General features: G+C 38.7%; 1 protein-coding gene across 4 annotated transcripts in view; it reads left to right on the top strand.

The window, feature by feature from the left end:
* Positions 1–21,464, top strand: part of mpp2b (MAGUK p55 scaffold protein 2b) — a 529,160-nt gene that overhangs the window by 208,737 nt on the left and 298,959 nt on the right. For all 4 annotated transcript variants that reach the window (XM_048560704.1, XM_048560703.1, XM_048560705.2 and 1 more), the window contains one exon: positions 11,603–11,719. In XM_048560704.1, the coding sequence (XP_048416661.1) occupies positions 11,689–11,719 (31 nt within the window). In that variant the 5' untranslated portion in view covers positions 11,603–11,688. The remainder of the gene's footprint in view (positions 1–11,602; positions 11,720–21,464) is intronic.

The raw sequence follows: 21,464 nt of genomic DNA, 5'->3' as shown, positions 1-21,464 counted from the left end.
TAATGGTGACAAGTACAACAATGAATAGCAACTCTCACTCAGAAAGGCCGTAGCTGGCTCTGATCAGACATTAAGTGCTACAGTTGTGCTGAGAACGGAGCAATACCTTGAGCCAGTGGTGTTTGAAAGTGTCATTATCTGATCTGTATTGCATCTTCAAGAGCTTGATAATGACACAGCAAAGGGCAAAGTATTCCATTTACAATTGCTGACATTACTGCCTTGCTGATAAATTTAATGCGCCTATTTAGAACACTGACCGTTGAATGGCTTATAGGGAAAAGGGTTTTTTTTTGTTTTTTTCAGGTTGAAATGTCACTATTTGGCAAATGCTTATCTTAGTCCATTTCTTCATGTTGTCATTCATAGCATTCAGTTAGCTTTGAGGTTCTTAGCTTAATGCCTGTCAGAAACTGGTCAGCAGAAACTGTTATATTTTCCTTCACATCCCTTCATTCACCAACAGTTTGCTGGCTATTTTCAAAGTTTCCTTGTATCCTCTGTGAATTCAAAGGTTGCCTTTCATGCTTACCTAACTCCCTCATTCACAACATGACTCAGGAATTTTGTAAGAAATGACTAGTTGATGAAAATGCTAAACTCAGTGTCAAACACTAATATTTCTATTCACAAACATGTTTCCCAGCGCTAGGCTCCACGTTGTTGATAAATATGATATTGTAGCAGCATTTTGATATCTTTATTTCACAATTGGAACAATTTGACCATACCTTATGATCTAGTTTCCTCTTTCAGGCATCAGGACGAATCAAAGACAATTAATGCCAATCTTTGTTTCTAAACTACTCCTGTATGTTGCTGTATTCTTCAAATTTAAATTATGAGTCAATGCATTAATCATTATATGACTACTAGTCACCTGGTACCAGAATTTAAATTGTCTCTGTTTGAAACCCATGAACAATTGTAATTGACATTACAAGATTAGCTGGTGAAAAATTTTTCTTATTGTTTGATGTAATCACAAGAGGGTGCTATTGAGTGGTAACATTTGAAATTTTCTTTAAGCCTGACATAATGACATGTCATTTTCTCCAAATGTTAATATTAATTGGAAATAGTTTACATAATGTGTTTGTCACAGATGGAATGTGAAGCTGCTTGTAGCCTGGAAATATTTGATATTGTGATACATGCTAATTGTACCATCTGTGTTTTTCTCTACAGTGATGGTGAACCACAATAAATAAAGGACTTCCTGTAAATAACCACAGTCTAACACATTGAACATCCAACTCGATTCTGCCTGCTTATGATGTTTCTAATATGTTAGCATAATTTAAAAAACTTCTGTTGTCTTGTCACTCCTGCTTTTAATTTCTTCCTCTGATTATGAATTATGTATATATTCTCCACTGTATTACATATTTTGTTTTGCAGTGTTGCTCATAATGTAAATGTAATCTTGAGACCTTTTCCCACTTTGACCATGTATTTAGGCCTCTTAAGCTGTAACTTCATTTTCTTCAACCAGAGTAAACAATTTAAGAAGTGAGTTATATTTATCCGTGTATCAACTTAAAGTTGTCCATTGACATAACCAGGTTCTGTCAAACCTGGGTTGGTTGGATTAGTAATTTCCTTTAAGAATGTATTGGCTAGCTTTTCTGTCAGTGGCTGTACCATATCAACATGTTTGCATGAGTAGTCATTTGACTTGTTGCTACTTTGTAAAGGTGACCTACTTCTATACATCATCTGGAAGTGGCCTATAGCTTTACGGATAGAAAATCTCTTAATAACGGGGCAGTGATTGTGCCTGTGAGGCTTCCTTATTTCACACCACTGACATTGACTGTTAATATCTGCAATCACATGTGCTGTCTCTTTATGCCTTGATGAACTATAACATATCAGTTGTAATTATTATTGAATAAAATAGTGTATTTGTTTGTTGCACTTTGCACTTCATGTTGAACCTGAAAGTAATTTTACATCTGAAGAATTTTCTAAAATCTTGTGTTCTATTTGACCCACCATCTCTGCAATTAATTCCAGGAAGTATAATTTCTACTATTTCTTCATAAAATGATTATTTATTCTACTTCTTCATTAATTCTTTTCATTCCTTTGTAATTCTGCAGTATTTCAATACAACTTTACTTCCTTTCTCAACTGGATTCTTACATCTGCATTAGAGCAATGATGTTTTACTACTTTTACTCAAGACTTTTAGACTCTGGAACGTAGCAATGTTATATTCCTGTACAGCTTATTGGATTTTCCTAGTTCAGGTGTTTTTGAGATCAGAATCAAGGATTCTCTTGGCAAAATAGAGGTCCCTGCTTTCTGCAGTCAAAATGAAGGTTTCTTGCTGTTAGTGGACAAAATGGATGAGTTCCTGCCTTTCATTGCAGACAGTGCTTGTACTTTCTGATAACGGTCACAAATAAAGCCTGGTGCCTGTGGCCTTTACAAATTCTTCTCACCTGAATCTGCTTTAGATTATTGATCTGCTGCTCCTATCACAGCTTCAGTTGTCTCCTCATACTCTGTTATAATTTAGGCCATTTAATTACTCCATCACCACCTTATTTCTGGCTCTGTGACATTGCCAACAATGTGGCCTCAGTTCAAATTACCACTAAAGCCCTTCGTTTGTCTTCTGTAACCATGCCTTGTGGTAACTGCTTTGGTGATAACACTTGTTGTGAGCTGTATGTATTTCTTTTTGACAGTCGGAAGTCACATGATCACCAGGTTATAGTCTTAACAGGTTTCTTTGAAATCACCTTTGCAGGTGATAAAGGAACAGCATTCTGAAAGCTCATGATTTCAAATAAAAATGATGGACTATAACCTGGTGTCATGTGACTTCGTACACCAGACCAACACCGGCATCTGCACATCATGGCATCTTTAAACCTTAGCCCATTCCGAATGATTAATGCACAGCCACTCCCTTGCCAAACAATGGCTTCAAGGAGCCCCGAAGGGTGTTCACTTACTGGCTGAACTTTTAGCTGGGACTGTTCCTTCAGATCTTTGTTCCCTGATGCAAGATATAGCTGCCAGGTGTGACCAGCTTGCTTCTGCATTTGTCTTGCAAGGTCTGAAGCAAAAGTCAAATTTTTCCACATGAGTTTATCTACGTGATGTTTGATTGTCCAGCTGTTATGGCTCCCAACAGTCTGTACAATTAGTCCTTAAAGCTGTAAAGTCCTTAAAGCAATCAGAGACATATACGGTTCCTAGGCACATGGTTATTCTCTGCTCCTGGGTCCAGTGGAATTTTTGCTCTTGCTACCTTGCACTAATAGGCAATGATGCCCAATACTGCTGCCCTGCTAGATCTGCTACAGTGCTAACCAGTGCTGGCTTGTCATTGAGGTAGTTTGCTGACAGCATTCCATTTCCTTGACTGGGTCAAAAGACCTACTTGATTTACAGTGAACGAGGAAAAACTACTAGTGAGTCTCAATGAGAAAACATTCTTGTCTTATGATTGCTATGCGATAGGAATCAGGTACAATTAACATTCGTAAACAAGACATCGTCATTAAGATTATCAGTCTGTTCTCTTTGAGATCCAAAGATCTTCTGCCTTTCCCTACTCAAGTCCTTCATGTTACATCAGATTGGGTGGAGTTTAATGCAGACTTTCAGAGCCATTGACTTATGTAACAGCATGTCCTCTATGTGCAAGTTGCTGAAGAAGCTGGTATCCAACGAAACCTTGGCTCCACAGGCATTGTGTCCAGTAACGCGGACTGTATCTCTGAAGCACCTGCTGCCAGTCCCAATGGAATAGACTAGATGAGATTTTCAACACTTGAGGGGTTGAAAATAAAGAATTGGAGCCAGCTGGAGTCTGACTGGAGACAAAGCCAGGAATCAGATATCTCTTCATGGGTGTCTCACTAAAAGAAGTGCCTTTATTCTCATTAATTCATACAATTTACTTTCACACTGGCAAACAAAAGGAGGTACAGTTGGACCAGTAGGGGTCCATGGGGTCTTTTGCCCCACTTAACTTGCTACTGGGGTTTTCTTCCATGGGTTCTGGCTGTCACAGGTTCTCCTCCCTTAATAAAACAGGAGTTTCTCAAGTTCTGTCTGTTCCAGAAGCATGTGATAATACCTCTGAACGGTTGATCAGAAAATAGAAAACAAGAATTTTAGGCACTCTTATGATACAGTTGTACAGACTCTACCATGGGCCTTGGAGGCCAAGGTTCAAGTCCCACTGGCTCCAGAGGTATTTAATAACAGGATAGCATTGCTGCCTCACCACACCGTGAATCTATTCGACCCTCTGGCAACTGTTTGTGTGGAGTTTGCAAGTTCTCTCCATGTCTGTATGTGTTCGCTGCAGATACTCTGGTTTCCTCCCACAGCCCAAAGATGTGCAGATTGTGTGGATTGGCCATCCTAAATGGCCACAGTGCCCAGGGATATGCAGGTTAGGTGGATTAGTCATGGGAAATATAGGGTTACAGGCATGCGGTGGATCAGTGTGGACTCATTGGGCCAAATGGCCTGCTTCCACACTGTTGGGATTCTATGATTCCTTGATTTCTGAATGGGTTAATTAGAAAATATTAAAAACAGGAGCTTTGACTATCCATTTAAACCCATTAAACTGATTTTTTTTTGTAATAACTGATGAACGGTTATATTAGATTGTGACATGGCAAAAAGGAGACCAGGCTATGACTGCATGAAATGGAAATAGAAATATTGCAACAGACCCTGGTCTTGGAAATTGTAAGTGTACCTAAAATGGCTTCATTTTAATATAGGTAAGAGAATAATCGTCAAGTACATGAAAGGAGCACAGATCTTGAACACATGATTTATTTTATAAGGGGTAGGTCAAATGACAAGTCTCCTCAACTTTTCCGCTGTTCGTTTCTACATTTGGCGTAGTATCAGAAGGTATTGGAATGTTCCTTCCTGGAAAAATTTTGTTTAAAATATATTCCTCCCAGCAACAACAGAAAATCAATTAGTTGGAAAATACTTTTGATTAATTAAAGATAATTGCCAGGTCAAGGATTTGAATCTTGTTTGAGTCACTGTGGGCCATTGCAATCAGGGCAACAGGCGGCATGTTTAAAAGTCTTCGTGGTCTTTCCAAATGCTGCTTGCTACACTAATCTCCCCTTTTTCTACTTGATTAAATAGAGCAACACAGGTTAATGAAGCCTTTAAAAAGGCAAATAAAGACACGAAAGTCCATTTCAAAAGGAAATTAATTATTGAACAGAGATATATTGTTAAATTTGTACAGAATCTTGGTTAGACAACCTTTAAAGAGTACAGTGTGCAATTCTGATCATCATATTATAAAGAGCATATGCAGCCAGGAGAGAAGATACGAAACCTTGTTTCACCTCACTGGTACTCTGAATCTAACAATCGATTCCAGCAGTCATCACAAAATTTAAAGGTTTTTAAAAAGTATGTAGAATTTCCAAATATACCTGTCTTTTAGACCCAGGTTGACGGAGATCTGATAATTGTATTTAATGTGAATGACTATTATAAATAAATGGATTACAACTTGAAGATAAACAATTATGAACAATTAAAATAAAACTCAACTGGTTAAAACTCTAATCCCATTGAAAACTCTTTCTGTACATAGACACACGGACAAATAAAAAACATTGCAGAGGGGAAAGGCTGAGAAAACAGTTAACTGGACATTTGGTTTGTCAGGACATGCTGTTCCTTGATTCTCCTTCTGCGGATACTTTCATTTGCTTGTAGAAGGTATAGGGTGACTGCTTCACACTTAGGTCTTTGACTCATCAATTAAAAGTCATGGCTTATTATAATTGGAGTGGGGAAATAAATGGGCTTTCAAGATGAGGATACTTTTTTACTCCAGCATAAAAGCAGCTCCTTCTCCTCCACAGATCCATTGGCCTCTGTTGAAAGATTCATACCTGAAGCTGTTAGGCTACTGGCATCCATTCACATAGTTGTTGCCAAGATGAAAACCTTTGTCATCAATAACTGGTTACTAGCCCATAAACCAATCAGCCACTTGTTAGCCAAAGCTCCATTCATACAGATGCTTTGGCTCCACCTCATCTGCAAACTATGTTTCCATTACTGCTTGAATAAGAAGCTGTGTAAATTGTACTTAGAATGAGTGTCAGGTTACTTGGTTTTAAAAAGTGTACCAATCCTTTTTTTCCACAAAAAAGAAGTTGTCCCTATTTCAGTTCACAATAAAAAATACAGAACAATTTTAATCAAAGGTCTTTACAAGCTGATACCAGAAGGGAAAGGTTATAATCATCAAGAACAACAGAGTAGGCTGGGGTTCCATTCTATGGAAAAGAGAAGATTGAGGCATCAGCTAATAAAAGTCTTTAAAGTTGTCAAAGGTTTGATTTAGAGAATATGTGACCATTTGGGAATGATCCCAAAGCTGAGCATAATAGACAAAATAAATCCAAAAAAAAATTCAGAGGTGTTTTCTTTACAGGGTAAGCATTGTGCAGCTTATTGGAACAGTTGAGGTGAACAAAATCAATGCAAATAAGTCGATGCTACTTATGTCCATGATGGGGAAAGGAATAGAAGATTATGCTGATTTAAGTTTGATGAAACTAGGGTGCAAGAAAAAATTTAGGCTGAATGACCTGCTTCAGTGTTCTTCTGTGTAATTCTCCATGGTGCAAGGAACATGGTCTTCAAGATACTAATGAACGTTGCATTAAAAATGGGAATCCTGATTAATTTATACTCACAACCCCATTTCTCAGGGGAGTGTCCTATGGCCAACTATATTAATCTATTTCATCAATGATTTTCTGTCCATCATAAGGTCAGAAGTGGGGATGTTTGCTGATGATTGCATAAATGTTCTGTACTTTTCACATTCATCGGATACTGAGACAGTCATTCACCAAATGCAGCAAGCCCTGGGCTATATACAGATTTGGGCTGAAAAGTAACAAGTGACTTTCATGACATACAAGTGCCATGCTATGCTCATTTCCAACAAGAGAGAATATAACCACTATTCCTAGGCATTGAAGCAGTTACTATTGCTGAATGCCTCACTATTAACATTCAACGAGATATCATTGGTGAGGAATTGAACAGAACCAGCACATAAATGCTATGGCTGCAAGGGCAAGTCAGAGGCTAGGAACTCTGCAGCAGTTCAAGATGGTAGTGCATCATATTTCCTTCCGGGCAGTTAGGATTGGGCAACAATTACTGGCCTAGGCATCAACACCCATATCTCATAAACGAATAAAAGAAAAACCCTTTATACTCCATAAAATTTATCAGATTTTTAAGTTTAAAGATAAAATTAAACAATATCTCCATAAAGGTTACTTTAACAATAGTTTCCCACACCTTCTCTCCCTCCTTCACTCATCACCGCCATTCCATTCTTAAAGAGACCTATCCACTGTATCCAGTACAACAATGTTGTGTCCTCTCAGTGACTCATTCAGCTCACAGACTTCTCACTGCAGCACCAAGCTCATACTTCTACCCGTTAGCTCTGTGGAGTTCTTCTTCCTTTTCCTTCACTCAATTCAATCCTGCAGTCTTCGACCTACTGAGATCAAAATGACGCATCTGTTCACACACACACACGCACTCAATATCCTCCCTCTCTCTACATTTAATCCTGCTTCCTGTTTTTCTCCCTTCTCCTCCGATAATTGTCACTCTTCTTTTCCCTTCCACCTCAATTCACTTTGGCACTGCCTTTATGTACCTTTATAGCTGGTGTTTTCATTCACTCCACATTCCCAAAACACTGTTCCTAGCATTTTTCTTCTTTCTATTTCCAAATGCTCCTGGTTTCTCCCCCTTCACTTAACCCTTTTAAAAATGCTGTTCTTGCCACCTTACTCCACTCAGTTCCCTTCCCTTGAATTCCAGCATTGAAGTCCTTGTTGTTGCTGCTGCTACTATAGGTAATATCAGCTGTTATATAAGAGTGGTAAGTCCTCAACTCACCAGAGTTCCCCATTGCATTACAACCATAACTGGATTGGGTAAGGGCCCTGCTGAGTGAGGGAAAGGCACTTTTGGTTTCAGTTTGCACATGCACACGTTCATTGGCACAGGTCATGCCATTGTTGAGATGGTTATTATTTCTGGCCACTTGCCAGGGTGCAATGTTTATTCCCTTTAAAAAGCAGAACGTAATCCCTGGGAATCGGCCCTTCATTTGATCTTAAAACTAGGATCAAAACAAAATATTACAGCATAAAACATGATAACTGAGTCAAATGTTTGCTGTGAATGTCCTGCAGGCCATAATGGGCACTGATATTCAAAAGTAGAAAAACACCTTCCTCTAATTGCAGCTTTCTAATCTAAATCAACATGATATTTAATATTTTCATTAACCTGTCAATCCTATGCCTGAAGGCCAGCATTCAGAATTCCATTGGTAGTTGCTATATTTAACACTTGTTTTATTGGAGATTTGAAAGTGGTTGTGATTGTTTCATTGAAAACAAACACATTGACCTGTTGATGAAAAATCTGTCCTTTTGAGAGAAATCGTGGAGAATTATATTGAGAAACATGTTTGAGGAAGACAAACTTATTTCAAGGAAGCTACTTAATTTCACTGAAGAATCTCACTAACAGTTGTGCTTTGGGATAATTCACTGAGCACACAAGTGAAAGAAATGGGACAGCTATTATTGCATATAACGATTACAAATGCAACAACATATTCCCAAATTAAAATCTTTGAGTCATTATGAGTAAAATTTGATTGACTTCATGTAGCTTCATTTGATATCAACAGACCTTGAAGGACATTTCATCACCCAAAGATAGATTAACAATAGTTTGTGCTGCTTGGTTACTAATTTCTTTCCCAATTGTACCTCTATTCTCAAAACAGCCAGAATGTTTAGTAAATAATGTTCCTGTTGTTAGCAAGTCACTTCAGACCTGATGCTACTTCGATGAAATTTTATTACCATATCCATATCAAATTATCTCAGTTTGAGTACAGTTGTATAATTATCTTGAGGAAGAATCTTTTAGGGGTCTGGGCAGTGTGGGTTATGATGGGATTTGTGGCAGTATCGGAAGGGAGGTCCAACAAGAGAAGTTTATATTCACTGGGAAGCAGTGCATTGCCATTGAAGGGAGATTATTGCTTGCTCAACACTTATTGACAGCCTAACATGGCTCATTGAAATTCAGCTTCCTCGCCTGTCAAAAGTGGCAAACAAGCTAGACACTGAGAAAACTTAGCATGGAAGCAAGGGCAAGTACCTGACGAATTTAGCTCACCTTTTGGTCCAAAGGACTTCCTTCTTGCATACAAGCACATTGTATTGGGAGGCATGATCCTTTGGCATGGCTGAAAGTACACCACTTCCACACATATTGACATCTGGAATTTACCAACTCATCACAACCATCATGGCCCTCCCTGATAGGGTATTCTGGAGGCACTGACCTGCACTGCAGGGCACACTGACAAGTAGTATTGAAAGGCTGCATGGACAAGGGCCCAGCTAAACAATTGGACCAGGCTGCATCTCAGAGCTGCTCACTAAGTACTCACTCACTCAGCGTCGACCTGCACACTCATATTATCTTTGCTTTTTAAAGGGTAAGACCGTTGCACACGGACCCATGCACTGCACAGGGACAGATCTATGGCATCCTCAATCCCTGGCCATCCTAATACAAGGCTCACCCTATTTACCTCAATGTATAAATGTTAGCAGTGAGGATGGGAGATATTATATAAATTAATGGGTTGTTAGGAGTTGTCATGGAGAAAGACTGTTAATGTCTTAGTTCTATGCCTAACTATCCAACTAATTTGCACCTATTATTATCATCAATAAATTATCTTGTTGTTAAGACAGGTGCCCCTTCTTGTTAAGGCTTAGTAGTACTTCATCCTCTATCATTTCAAGTTGGAGGCCCTTAGTTTTAACCATAGAAAGGAGAATTGGTGGCAGTATTCTATCACAATCGCAAGCCACCAGTGGTTGTTAGTGCAAGATGGGCTTGTCATGTAGCTGGACTGCCTGACGCACAATTAATAATAGAACAAATCTCCTATGATCAGTTTGAATTTTGGGTGCTCTCATGATGGTCAGAGGAAGTGCTATGAAAATACCCTGACTGCTTCACTTAGGAGTTTTGATATTAACTCACAGTTCTGGGAGAAGCTCATCCAAGACTAGTGCCCCTTATAAAACCAAATGAAAATGAAGCCGCACCTTCTGAAAGCAAGTACACATCTGAGGCAGAGAAAAACTGTAAGGGGAGGAAATTGTGAGCCAGTGACTTGCTCCAAGTTATTGATGATATCCTGCCTTCATTGCAGCAGAACACTTTGGGTGCAGATCAACCTGAGCAGTTATCTACCTACCCATCAGAACCCTTCCAAACACGCGATATGATCATCATAAACATCATTTGAAATGAAGGTGACCAGATGACAATGAGACAGTGTCCCTTATTTCATGATCTGTAACCCATATTTCGAGGCTTATGACCTACAGCTTGTCAGCTGTTGCATATTGCAGAAGCCAGTGTACATTGGGATTGTGGCCCTCAACAAAATGTTGGAGTAATCCCTTGAACAGATGTGTCTTTCTAATTATGTTCGCATTGTTCCCTTACCTTAATCCTTTGGCAATTTTTTTGAGTTTTTTCGCAGGTGCTAACATTTAAAGACAAACTGTTAGCTAATTATCGGTGAAGCCAACTTTCTGAAAAGAGTTTTTGGTGTATTCATTGCCCTGATTTTCACAGCTACATTTTAATTGCTTCTTGGCGCCACTGTTGTCTCTTAATTACAGTAACTGGAAATGACACCGTACTTGTTGTTATGAGAGTCCAGAAAGAGGCCAAATTGAAATCACCCTGCTCTGTTGGCAGACATAGCTCAGAATGTGTGCCCATTATGAAGGACGCCAATTCCATGGCAAATTGTGAAACAGGGTTATGTTCGTGACCAGAATGAACCACTGTCCTATTAAGGCTACAACAGTGTTAACCACCTTATGACCTCCAAGACTCTGCAAACGTGGGAGTAAAGTATGTATAGCAATAGTATTTCTTCTGGAAAGGAAAACAATGTTGCTCCCCTCACCCCGTCAGCTCTTCCAGGATATGGATTTGTGAAGCTCTTAACAGTACTGATGACAGCTGTCATCTGATGAGAGTTCCACTGAGAACTTTGTAACAGCATATTTGGTGGACAACCGCGTGTGGTTCTTAAATTCCCACCTGACATTCCATTCTCTTTTTCAGTTGATGCCTGGAATTCCATTACCAGAGATTCAGACCATGAAATAACGCATAACGTTCCTGTCCTATAGTTTATTAAAATACTGACTCAGACCTTGCCTGGAACTTGATTTGAAAGGAAATTAGATGGACAGTTGATGAAAATAAACTAGCCAAGGATTGGGGTTGATTAGATTGCTCTGTGGAGGGCCAGCTTGTATTTGATGGGCTGAATGACCTCTTTCTTGTGTATAATGGTATTATAATTCCAAATTCTTCTCCTGCTTTTGGAATGCAGTATTTGAAGCTTGGAGATTGTTGCTGTTTGGTTATTGCTACTCAACCTTATTTAAACTTTGTATCATTTTTATTACAGCTATCAAATTTCATGAAGAATAAAATTAACCTGTAGAGGTTTACCATTCTACTGAGAGTCTTTGCGTTTGGAGGACGGGTATCAAAATGCCTGTGGCTTCAGCTCACTCGGATACAGGTGAGTTGCACAAAAATATTGTGTCAGTTTAGTTACCTCAGGAAAACTTTGGTGGATTAGCTTAATGCTTGGAGATAGTTAAAAGCCACTCTTGGTCTTCTGTTAGAAAAGATTACAAATAGATTATTCTAACTCTTGCTATTTTTCTTCCTAGCTTCTTTTTGTTGTCCATACTGTCGTGAAGTGCTGCAGGATTATTAAATTAATAACGGTGCATGTTGTTACCTTTGCAAACAGTTAAATTTGTGATTTTGTTGCTGTTGGACTGACCTGATATTTGTTGATACAGAATGGGGATGTTAAACAGTTAAACATGGTGCATTGTTAAGTGCTCAAGGAAAAAAAAAGTGTCCTTTGCGAGTCAAATGCAAGAGATGCTTCCATCTGTTACTAATTTGTGTTTTGATTCTTTTATACTGGAAAGATCAATCAAACATAAGTTCAGCATTTTAACTTGAAACCCTTTCCCCATCTGTATTATTATTTCAGAAAGCCATACTATTACACTTGATGTTTGAAGTCATTTTAGTGACTTAACATAAACTATAAAGTTTGGTTTTACTGTCTGCAATGTCTGTTTTGCAAAAACCATTAATATTGAGTGTTGGATTTGAAAATTAATGAGTTTTTGTGAAAAGAAACCAGGGCTATTACCTTTGATCCTCTGACACAATTCTAGTCTTGTGTTAATCTATCAAAATTTCAGTTATCTCTCTTAGTATTGATGGGTCTCTTGTTTACAGATGTGTGTACAGCTCAGAGTTTGCACCAACTCATATACAATGAGATTATATTTTATTCTCAAAGTTTATTGATTTACTAGTAAGTGCTTCATGTTACTTCATTTGTAGAAAGGCTTCCTTGATCCTTTCTACCAAACATAAATGACTGCCTTTTTAATGTTTGAAATAATAAATTAAACATAAACCTATTTACAGCTAGCAAGCCTCATCTTGCTCAGAAATCTCAGCTGTATTGTAGTGTGTAGTTAGGCTATGTGTTGTTTCCTATAATGCAGTAAAACGAAAGTGACAATGCAACTTCAGAGTTCAGGCCTGTTCTGATTTCAGAGTACATCAGCAGAAAGTCAATGCATGCCATTTGGGCTTGGAATCATCAAGTTTTGTTTAGTAGTATTTGAGGTCTGTTGGAGCATAGCTTCTTGAAATGTTTTGAGAAAATGGCAAATTTCACCTGCGCTGTCCTACAAGTGTAAAACAATTTTGTATAATCTTATAAGTGTATTATATTGCAAGAATCAAATCCTTTCAATTGTTTCTACAGCACAATGGTAGATTTTAAAAATCAAAATATTTTTAGTATAAGACTTTTATTCAAAATTTAGTGACTGAGATTGATTTCATTTCACAAAGTATCTTACATTGAGTGGATACCTGTAAATATGATTGTTGTGTTCATTAATCCTGCATGCCTATTTCTCTGATAATGAGGTGTAGAGCTGGATGAACACAGCAGGCCCAGCAGCTTGGCCTGCTGTGTTCATCCTGCTCTACACCTTGTTATCTCAGATTCTCCAGCATCTGCAGTTCCTGCAATGTCTGCCTATTTCTGTTTTGTTTTTCTTCTTCCTCCTTTCACTGCTAGGATTCAAGTGTTTCAATTAACAGTCATTCTGTGTGTGTGCCTGGACAGTTGGGAGCAACTAGGTGTCCCTCAATAGTTGGACAGGAAAGAAGGCTTTGTAAGCAAATTTATTCTTAATCTTACCCAAAGTCCATATGTTCACTTTTCAGCAACCTTTGCTTTGGTTTGAGATCACACACTCTGTGATATCACTTGCACTCCAACACTCGGGGGACATAAAGGTCCGTTATGATGCTGAGAGCAGTGAACATAGTACAGACAAGGGATTGAACCTCAGAGCTCTTGTCTAACTCAGTACAATTACATTGGCTTGCTGAGCCACTAAGGAGTTCAACTGTCTTTTTCAGTTTGTGAGATTAGGACTGGGACCAGTGCATAACGAAGCTGGATCATTTCCCTATGCTTCTTTGGCAGATGAATGCCCATCTTACATTAGACAGAACAAGTTCCTGTTTAATCTCAAAAATAAGATTTATTCTTTTTCCAGGTGAGTGCCAATTAAGAAAGCAAGCTAAGAGGGTCCAAGATGCATCCTCTTCCAATGAATGTGATGATCCTGCACACAACAATTTGGAAGTACATTGCAATGTGAGGTTTTAGTGAGCTTCAAAGTGCATCATTGAAGTTTTGAACTCTGTAATACGTGAGTGGGAGATTTTTCTCAATGAGGTGATGTGGCTGGTGTTTGTACGATGCTTACCTTCATGGTTGAAGGGTGCACTCACTGCCTATGAACCATGCCTCAAGATGTGGGAGAATGCTGGCTAAGATGGAGGCCCAGAGATAATGTCAGTAAATTGAAGATACTGGGTGCCAGATCAGAGTTTCACATTGAGAATTGTCACCATCAAATTTCTCCCCACTCTTTGGGAAAATAGCAGTTTGCATGTAAATGAGGCATGATTAGCTAATAATGAGATGTTAATGATTGCAAATAGGACTCCTTCACTCACAAGTGAGATTCTCATCCAACCATTAAAACCTTGTCGAAAATTAGTGTTCTCTTTCTCAACATTAAGGGTATCAATTTTATGCTCCTGCCATATTTTCCCAACCAATTCACCGTTGTCGACATTATTCAGAGATTAGAAAATTTCAGCCCAGAGTTATTATAAAGTCCTTGAGCTATATCACATGTTGTCTATACACCTTATAGAATCAAACTGTAAATGATAGATGAAAGGATTATCCTTAGAGCATTAACACACTGTAGTTCAAATTCCTAAGTATTTACATAATTGCCATTTTATATGATATATCATTCAACCCAAATTTTCCAACTATGAAACAAAATTAATAGGATTAACATTATAAAAAAGATGAATTGTCCATTATGCCATTGACAATTTAATTGTTCAAATTTTTAAAGTTTCATGGAATTATATAGGACTCTGTAAACCCCTTTTACTTTACTTATTTGGCTTTCCATCGTCTTCCTAGCCTGGTGTGAATCGTAGAACATACAGTATCTGATTGTCTTTCTCTATATTTACTCTATAATCAGAAAATGCCTTGCCAAATCCAGTAACTGCTTTGCTCTTTCTGTGAAATTAATTATTCTAGTGTCTCATCTCTGAACTTGGCTGAGGCTTGTGAGATTTATATTCATGGCCTTCAAAATAATATATTGCTTATATTTATGGTATCCATGCCTTTCTCAATGAGCAAGGATATCCAAAAGGTGAAGAGATAAGAGAGCTTCTCATACAGTGTCATTTTTGGCCTATAACTGGTGGCATTGTTTATAGTTATTACACCGAGGGTACTAGTGCATGCAATGCCAATTACCATTCGGATTGTCCACTGATTGGAAGGTGTCTTGTTTTTCTCCTTGTCCATTATGAGTAAGCATGATCAAAAGACGCGCACAACCAGAACTGGAAGTTCGGGAATTCGATCGTACATATGAAATTCCCTCGGATGAAATATCTGTACATAGTTTTTATTTCTAGACAACTCAGTGTTAAGAAACACTCTAAAAATATAACCTAAAAGATCATAATTTAATATATGCAAGAGGATTTCATAACATCAACCTCATGCCTTCCACTTGTGAAACTGATTGGCACAAACAGGAATGCCCTAGTAGCCACCTACTGAGTTAAATGATCCTAAGAAGAAACATTAACTGGAGACATTGCCAGTTGATTACAAATCATTGAGCAGGCTGTTTCTCTGTCCATCGTACGCAATGTTCGCCTCCCCTTCTGTGCTTTGCAGATGGACAGAAAAATTCAGTAATATAGCTGCCAATATATTTCTTAGTGGAATAATGTGTCATTCAAATTTGAAAATCATTCTTTCAGCAGAATTTTGTTTTTCTGCTTGAGGATCATTTTTCTTTTAGTCAACAAAACAACAAGGCCAACATTCAGTAATGTTTGTAACATCCCCTTTCCATTCGGATCAAACTTAATTTCAGCTGTGAATGATTTTTGTAATGCTGATTAATAAGCTTTCGTAACATCCCTGTTTATACTTTAGTATTATTATTGATATATTCAACGGGATAGTGCCTATAGCAAAATTATTCAAATAGAATTTTTTCAGGAATGTATTACATAATGGACTAAGATTGAATGCAGAGAGAAGAAAGATCAGGAAAGCCCACCCAGGTCAAATTTCCAAGTCCATCGGAGCATTTATATAGTTCATATATGACTGCAAAGTTTGTATTGCTGCTATCCACTCCAGGTATTTGTGTGAAAATGTTGTGCATGACATCAACTCTGCAAATCTTTTACCAGTTGGTACCAATGTCTTGCAAAATGGTGGCACAAACTGCGCTTAGGATGATCTTTTTATTTTCCAGGTAGCTCCTTATATTATTTGGTGAAATTATGTGGATTTTTTAAGTTTATGGATGTGGGCATCACTGGTCAGGTCAGCATTTATTGCCCATCCATGATTGCCCTGAGAAGGTGGTGGTGATCTGCTTTCTTGAATTGCTGCAGTGTAAGTACATCAACATTACCATTAGGAAGGATGTAACAGGATTTTGCATGTAATGGTAAAGGAACAGTTATCTCGCTGGCCTTTTTGGGACCCAACCACATTGCCTTACATGACCACAGTGAAGCATTTTGAAACATTCTAAGGCCATGAAAGGAGACATATTAATGCAGTTTCTTTATTTTACTTCATGAAAAGGCCTCTCTGATCGTCCACCATTTAATATTGAAGCATCTATGTCTTCACTCAGAATTCACTCCATCATCTACAGTTCAGCCATGTGCCCATTTTGTGCAGTGTTTGGAAAATGCCCCGATGCATCGGTGAGCAGAACCAGGCACAATACTCAAATCCGAGTAGGATGTTCTCAGAACCAAACCATAGTTACTCGGCAATATTATAGATATTTGGTTAAATGAGTTTTATGGTATGAATACCTTTTCAAGTTTTATCTGCACACTTACAAATTGGAATTTTATGCTGAATGGACCAGATCTCCAAAAAATGCAAATGATATCTGGATCTGTCAAGTCAGGATGCCAACAAAAAAAGTTGTGATTGTGTTTTGCAATCTATGCTGTGAATGGAGTAAAAACTATTTTGTGGATGATTTGGGATTGATTTAATTCCCATTGACTTAATACTTTGGGTGTAAGTATTCTCTTGATTTATACTCTATACCTTTGCCATGAATATTCCATGGTGGCTTAGTGGTTAGCGCTGTTTCCTCCCAGGGTCCTGGGTTCAATCCCACCCTTGGGTGACTGTGTAGAGTTTGCACATTTTCTCCGTGACTGCATGGGTTTCTGTTAACTGCTGTGGTTTCCTCCTATAGTCCAAAGATGTACAAGTTGGGTGGATTGGAAGTGGGAAATGCCAGGTTGTAGAATAAGGGTCTGGGTGGGATGCTCTTCAGGGTGTCAATGTTGGGCTGAATGGCCTGTTTCCACACTGTAGGGGGTCAATTACCTAGCAGGTGTGTAAACTCACTAACTTGGCATATGTTTAGAACATTTTCATTTTTTGCCTTTTATGCGTAGTTCGAGCTAAGACATGAATGATGAAATCCATTCCCTCTTCTCCATTATCACTGCTGGGACTTTAAGCTTTCATAGCTCCACAACTTGAACATTTTTTTTAAAAGCAGTAAAACCCACTTTGTCACTTCTTATTCCATCTTCAAATTTCCCTCAAATTCTCAAGGCTTCATCACACATTCAATTCACCTCCTGCAATTTTTCACAAGGCTACTTCTTAGCTGTTGTACAAAGGAGCCTTATGTTTACACATAGAGGAATCTATGCCTCCAAAAACTTTGTTGAAGAGGGAAGAGAAAGATTAGATTTATCCATATCTTATCCCAACACATTGCAAACTGCTTAACGTTCAACTAATTCCTTTTTAAAGAACAATCACTCACTGTGTAGGCAAATCTGACAATCGATAGTTTGCAAGAGTTCGTAAATAGTAAATCAGATTAACGAATTGCGAAGTTTTTGTGTTGACATTAGTTGTGGGAAGAGAAAAGCATTTAAAAGGACACAGAATGTATAGACTAAAATATTTCCTGTAGCTACTTGTTTTCAATATATCTAATGCAAATGAGCAAACTGTAACAACACTGCATCATTTCACTATAATTACAGCTTAGTCTTTTGACACATCCTAAACAGAAAAAAAATCATATCATAGAGATAGTCAGCTTTTAATGTACTGCACCTATTCAAAGAAATAAGGTAGATTTAAGTCATTCATTTCACACAATCCCCACGTTCATTTCAGTAGGTTCCAAATTTATGATTCACCATAATTTAGTACATACCAAATACCAGATTTATTTCCACTGCTTTGTACATTTAAGTACCTGTCATGGTTTTATTAATGTCTTGGTGGGCTGTGCTATTACATTAATTTTACACAGATCTCCTGGATTTCATGGACAGACTAATCTAAACTGAGAGAATGATTGATCGTTGCGGCCCACAGCCTTTCTTCCCAAATTGTTGGATTATTCCAGACCAATATTTGCAAAGGAACCTACAGAACTGTGTGTAGACCTGTCACAAATAGGGAAGAGACAAAGAGACAACAACATTCAGAGTTACATAATCAATAGACAGGCTCAATTCAGGGTCCAGTTGCTCAACAAAATTTGAAAAAGCCTTTAACATAAAACCACAACTAAATTAAAAATACATTACCAAACAAACCTAATGTTCACTTTGATCCTGAAAACAATGTGACTGTTTTGAAGAATGAAGAAATAAAACACCAGCAAAATCTGTGTAATTTGGCTCTCCTTTAACCAAATTCTTTCAATATACACAACCTCAGCCATAGAGTCATGCGGCATGGAAACAGACCCTTCTGTCCAAATACTCCACGGGGACCATATTCCCAAACTAAGCTAGGCCCACCTGCTTGCTCTTGGCCCATATCCCTCCAAATGTTTTCTAATCGTGAACTTATCCAAGTGTATTTGAAAAGTTATTAGAGTATCTGCACTTTCTCTGGCACTTCATTCCACTCATGAACTATTCCCTGTAAAAAGGTTGTCCTTTTTAAACCTTTCTCCTCTCATGTTAAAAATAAGCCCCCTTGTTTTGAACTCCCCCACCCTAAGGAAAAGGCCCTTGTCACTCACGTTATCTCTGCCCCTCATAGTTTTATAAACTTCAATAAAGTCACTCCTTAACCTGCTACACTCCAGTGAAAAAAGTCCTTGCCATTCCAATCTGTTTTTATATCTCAAAACCTCCATTCCCAGCAATATCTTAGTAAATATTTTCTGAAACCTCTCCAATTTAATAATGCCCTCCCTATAATAGGTCAACCAGAACTGCACACAGTACTCCAGAAGAAGTCTCACCAACATCCTTTTCAACCTCAATGTGACCTCTTAATTCCTATACTCAAAGGTCTGAGCGATGAAGGCAAGTGTGCTAAATGCTTTCTTAACCAGGCTTTCTCTGCATGTGATGTAAACTTCAAAGAATTGTGTACCTGAGCCCCTAGTTCTCCGTTCTACAACACCACTCAGGGCCCTACCATTAATTGTATATGCCCTGTCCATGTTTGTAATGGCAAAATGCAACTTCTCACATTTATCCACTGTCTTAAACCTTCACTCCAAATAACTCACTAAAACAAATATTACTTTGTGTAATTTATCCCAGCTGAAAACATGTCAAACAAACTTATGCATTGGTACATAAGGACCAAACTTCGCTTTTTTCTTCACATGTACAGCCCAGGAGAGAAGAACAGCTGCAGTTCTGGGCACATCATGAGAGTTAACAATCTTGACCATCTTGAAAAAGCACTTTGTGAGGATGAGAAGGATCAATTTGGCTTCAACTAATGTACCAGCCCTGAACCTTGAAGCTATGTTTACCCATAATGAACATACTACCTCTAATTCTCCACCACAAGTGAAAACTGGGAGCAGCTCAGTTATATTCATTCTTTCAGAATCCATAGAGAATGTATTTTTCCAAGAAAATCCAACAACCCAAACAAAATATAGAACAAATTAACCATTCAACTTCTCTGCACAACTGCTTCAACACTGGAGTGGAAACTGAGGCTAGTACGTGTATTGACAACGTTAAGTGTTGCTTGTTGTTAGATTTTTAATAGGTCATGGAAAAGCAACAGCTTTACCAGAGGCTCGCCAACACAGTCTCTGACATTGATTTACAACATAAATGGCACACTGAAGTAGGCCATTCAACCTTGCTACCTTGTTCTAGCAGATTGTGACTGATCTGTTTATCTTAACTGCACATACATCCCTAACCTATCTTCCTACCTGTGTAACCCTCTAAACACTTTGTCCGTCTGGGACGCACAGCATCTCAGCTTTGCCATGGCTTTTTGTACATTGAATCCTTATTCAACACATGCACACTCACAGAACATCTATCTTTGCCATGCTTTCTTGTGCAATTAGAAAGCCAGGCAGTTTTATCATGTTTGCCAGCAAGTTTCAATGAAGGAGTGGACATATTGCCGTACATCACTCTCCTACACCAGTGTCATACCTGCCGCATGTGCCAGCAACCTGTGTGGCAAACTCACTGTGTGTGCTTCAACCAAATGGTCAAGTCTCAAAGTCTAAGGAAAGTGGTCCTCAGTAAAGTGCCTGAAGACTTTGTCAGTCAAGAGGTTTCACCACGGTCCATGAAGGGCATCATCCAACATCAGCCCAGGGACTGGAACATGATCAGTTGGCTGCACAACGTATTCAGGGTAAGAGGGTCCATGTCATTACAGTTGGGGGAGTAGTCCACAGTCAGTCCTGTAAATCCAGTGCAACAAGTCTGGGAGTTAGCAGTCAGTCAGAAGGGGAACTGCACAGAGATCAGTCAGAAGTCCATCATTGTTCCAGATTGGTCAGAAGGTTGGGGCATGGTAACTCTGGAGGGGGGATGTGCTGTTCACTGAATCTAAAGCAGGTGACCAGGGACTGCTGCTTTGGCAGGGAAGTTGCATCGGGGAATTGAAGGTAACATTGTGAAGGGGCAAGTCAACAAAAGCATGAGATACGATAGAGCACTGCAGAGCAGCAGAACACTGGAGAGCAGGAGTTACTGCAGGGGTCTGGTGGATGTCACCAGTCGTCACCACCACTCTGGGGCTCAGGAGGTAAAGTAATAAGATGAAGAATTAAACGAGTTAGGTAGGAAGCTGTACAAGCTCAAACACAGCAGGTCAATGGAGAGAACAAGGTGTAGAGCTGGATGAACACAGCAGGCCAAGCAGCATCAGAGGAGCAGGAAGGCTGACGTTTCGGGCCTAGACCTTTCTTTTGACATCAGCCTTCCGGTTCCTCTGATGCTGCTTGGCCTGGTGTGTTCATCCAGCTCTACACCTTGTTCTCTTAGATTCTCCAGCATCTGCAGTTCTGACAATCTCAGGTCAATAGAGAGTGCAGTTTTGAAAGTGTCAGCTGGCAGACACTTCCATCCTCAGACAAATTACAAATGCACAATTGGAATTATAAATGGCTACCACCATTCCTGGATTGAATGGGGTAAATGTTTTTATTCTATCAGAGCACACAGGCTGTAGTTGAGAGAACCATATTGTGAAACGGCTGATTCTGTCAATAGATCAGAGATTGTTATGATCCCAGCTGGCATTATTACTCAACAAGTCTGGCTTGATTGATCATATTTGTTTTGTT

This window comes from Stegostoma tigrinum, chromosome 31 (genome assembly GCF_030684315.1).
Source record: "Stegostoma tigrinum isolate sSteTig4 chromosome 31, sSteTig4.hap1, whole genome shotgun sequence".
Classification (NCBI taxonomy): domain Eukaryota; kingdom Metazoa; phylum Chordata; class Chondrichthyes; order Orectolobiformes; family Stegostomatidae; genus Stegostoma; species Stegostoma tigrinum.
The sequence above is the reverse complement of the archived record's forward strand: the minus strand, read 5'-3'. Positions and strand labels throughout refer to the sequence as shown.